At 36.2% G+C, this 2,606-nt stretch overlaps 1 protein-coding gene across 1 annotated transcript; it reads left to right on the forward strand.

Moving 5' to 3' along the window:
- The first annotated feature begins 1,268 nt into the window (after positions 1 to 1,268).
- Positions 1,269 to 2,210, forward strand: LOC125146570 (putative olfactory receptor 5AK3). The gene has a single exon (XM_047823274.1). It carries the CDS (start codon positions 1,269 to 1,271, stop codon positions 2,208 to 2,210), a length of 942 nt encoding a protein of 313 aa, XP_047679230.1.
- Positions 2,211 to 2,606: the final 396 nt, after the last annotated feature.

Consider the following 2,606-nt stretch of genomic DNA (forward strand, 5'->3'; position numbering starts at 1 on the left):
CAAACTACATAAAGGAAGAGCATCCATCCATAAATTGACCAACAGAGATATCGATAAAAAATATGATTCCAAAATTCTACAAAAATATACTATACAAAGATCAAATTAGTTTCTGGTTAGAAAATAAAACAAATTAAAATGGAGATGTCACTTTACAAGTATTTTCTGGTATAAAAATTATTAAGAAAATACCAATGTTCCCAAAAAAGTAAGGATATGGGAACCCCCATGAACAATTAGCAGGAATGCACACTGGTGCTTCCATTATGCAATGTGATCTGGAAAACTTGGTCAAAATAAATACATGCATACTCTAAGAGTCAACATTTTTTGTTCCTAGAAAAATTTAGTTATTTGTAGTGGACATACAGTGGAAATAAAAAACACTGAGTTATTTGTGGTGGAAACAAGTTGTAAGTGGCCGACTACCCATTGTTAGGAAAGCACATAGGTAAATTATGATAGATGGACACCATAGAGTAATGTTACTCAATGTGTGGTCCCTGGACCAGCACCCCAGGTCCTGGACTCTCTGTTTCCACTCAATGATGTGATAAGAATTGAAAATGAGATTAAGCATCTAAAACTATTACAGAATTTTGACAATGCTGATAATTTTTTATTGCTATATGCAACGATATTGATCCATGACATATAACAAATTTTACAAAGAAAATGGTCCTTTACCATAGATAACTTGATAAACACTTCCATAAAAGACTCTACTTGGGCATGAGTCCATGATAATGGAGGGAGCAGAATTAGTAAGGAGACAGAAAGAGTAAGGTGAGACTACAGAAAAAAATTAAAGCAAGATCATATAGAAATTTATGGGTAAATCAAGATTTTCATACATAATAATTTACATAAAATGGGATTTATGAATTAAAATGTATACAGCATAAAAGAAAGCTTAATTTTTAAAAGTATGTTTTCATATGTCCCCTAATTAATAGATTTAAGAAATATATTTAACAAAAGCTTAAATTCTTAGTATAATTAAAGAGTCAGTTTTCACTCTCATAACAAAGAAACCGATCCATGGCAATTCTCCCAAAACATAGATCTAAATTATCTAAAGTCAGATGTCAAGGTATAGACTTTAAATGTGAGTCAATTGTCTCATAGAAAATATCCTCTGACTCCATTGTGAAACCAAATATTATACCATTGCCAATTCCAAAATTAGTTAGAGGACCACAAAGTCTTAGCTTTCTCTGCTCTTATTTCTTTACACCTTTCCAGCTGATACTTAATCTTTGCTAACCATGGAACAAAACAATGGCACTGAAATAAGTGAGTTCATTCTCCTGGGATTTGCTGGTCAACGCAAGTCTTGGCATATTCTCTTCATAGTATTTCTAGGGATCTACGTGGCCATCCTAGTGGGCAATATTGGAATGATCCTACTCATCAAGATTGATTCTTGCCTTCATACCCCGATGTATTTTTTCCTCCAACACTTGGCATTTGTTGATCTCTGCTACACCTCTGCTATCACTCCCAAAATGCTGCAAAACTTTGTACGAACAGAGCAATCCATCTCATTCATAGGGTGTATGGTGCAATTACTAGTCTATGGTGCTTTTGCAACGACTGACTGTTACATCTTGGCTGCAATGGCAGTGGACCGGTATGTCGCCATCTGCAATCCACTCCGCTATCCAATAGTCATGTCCCAGAGAGTCTGCATTCAACTCCTATTTGGCTCATACTTCATAGGTTTTCTAAATGCCTCTGTAAACACAAGTTTTACTTTTTCACTGAGCTTTTGCAAATCCAATAAAATTAACCACTTTTTCTGTGATGAACCCCCAATTTTAGCTCTCTCTTGTTCCAACATTGACTTCAACATCATGCTACTAACTGTCTTTGTGGGGTTTAACCTAATGTTCACTGTGCTGGTTGTCATCTTTTCCTACATATATATCCTGGCTGCCATCCTGAAGATATCTTCCATTGCAGGAAAGAAAAAAGCCTTCTCCACGTGTGCCTCCCACCTGACAGCAGTCACTGTTTTCTATGGGACTCTGTCTTACATGTATCTGCACCATGGGACCAATGAGTCTCAAGAGCAAGAAAAAATGGCTTCTGTGTTTTATGGCATTATGATCCCCATGTTAAACCCCCTCATCTACAGCCTGAGAAACCAAGATGTGAAGGAAGCCCTAAAAGTGGTTACAAAGAAGTGCTTCTGGTTTGATCATTGATTTCTGATTTTTTACACTTGTAAACAAGACTGACAGTGCCAGTTTTTAAGAAATCAAAACCAAACTTCCAAGCAACATAAGAAAATTTGCTCAATCTTTCTAATACTGAGCTGCAAATTAAAGTTTAACAGTGAGATAACCAGTTTAAAGTAACTGGCAAAACTGAAAAAGAATCATAACACTTACTAATTGCTGTGATGCAAGGGCAATCATGCTCTCATTCATTGTGAATGGAAAATTGAAGTGTTACTTCACCCTAGAAAGTATCTGGCAATATCTTTTTTTATGTTTTAAATTTATTTTTGAGAGAGAGAGAGAGAGAGAGAGAGAGAGTGCGGGTGGGGGGAGGACAGAGAGAGAGGGACACATAGAATCCGAAGCAGGCTCCAGCTCCGA

This window comes from Prionailurus viverrinus, chromosome D1 (assembly GCF_022837055.1).
Source record: "Prionailurus viverrinus isolate Anna chromosome D1, UM_Priviv_1.0, whole genome shotgun sequence".
NCBI lineage: Eukaryota > Metazoa > Chordata > Mammalia > Carnivora > Felidae > Prionailurus > Prionailurus viverrinus.

Coding starts and splice junctions, on each gene's coding strand:
- LOC125146570 (XM_047823274.1), top strand. CDS start 1,269: ATGGAACAAAACAATGGCACTGAAATAAGTGAGTTCATTCTCCTGGGA.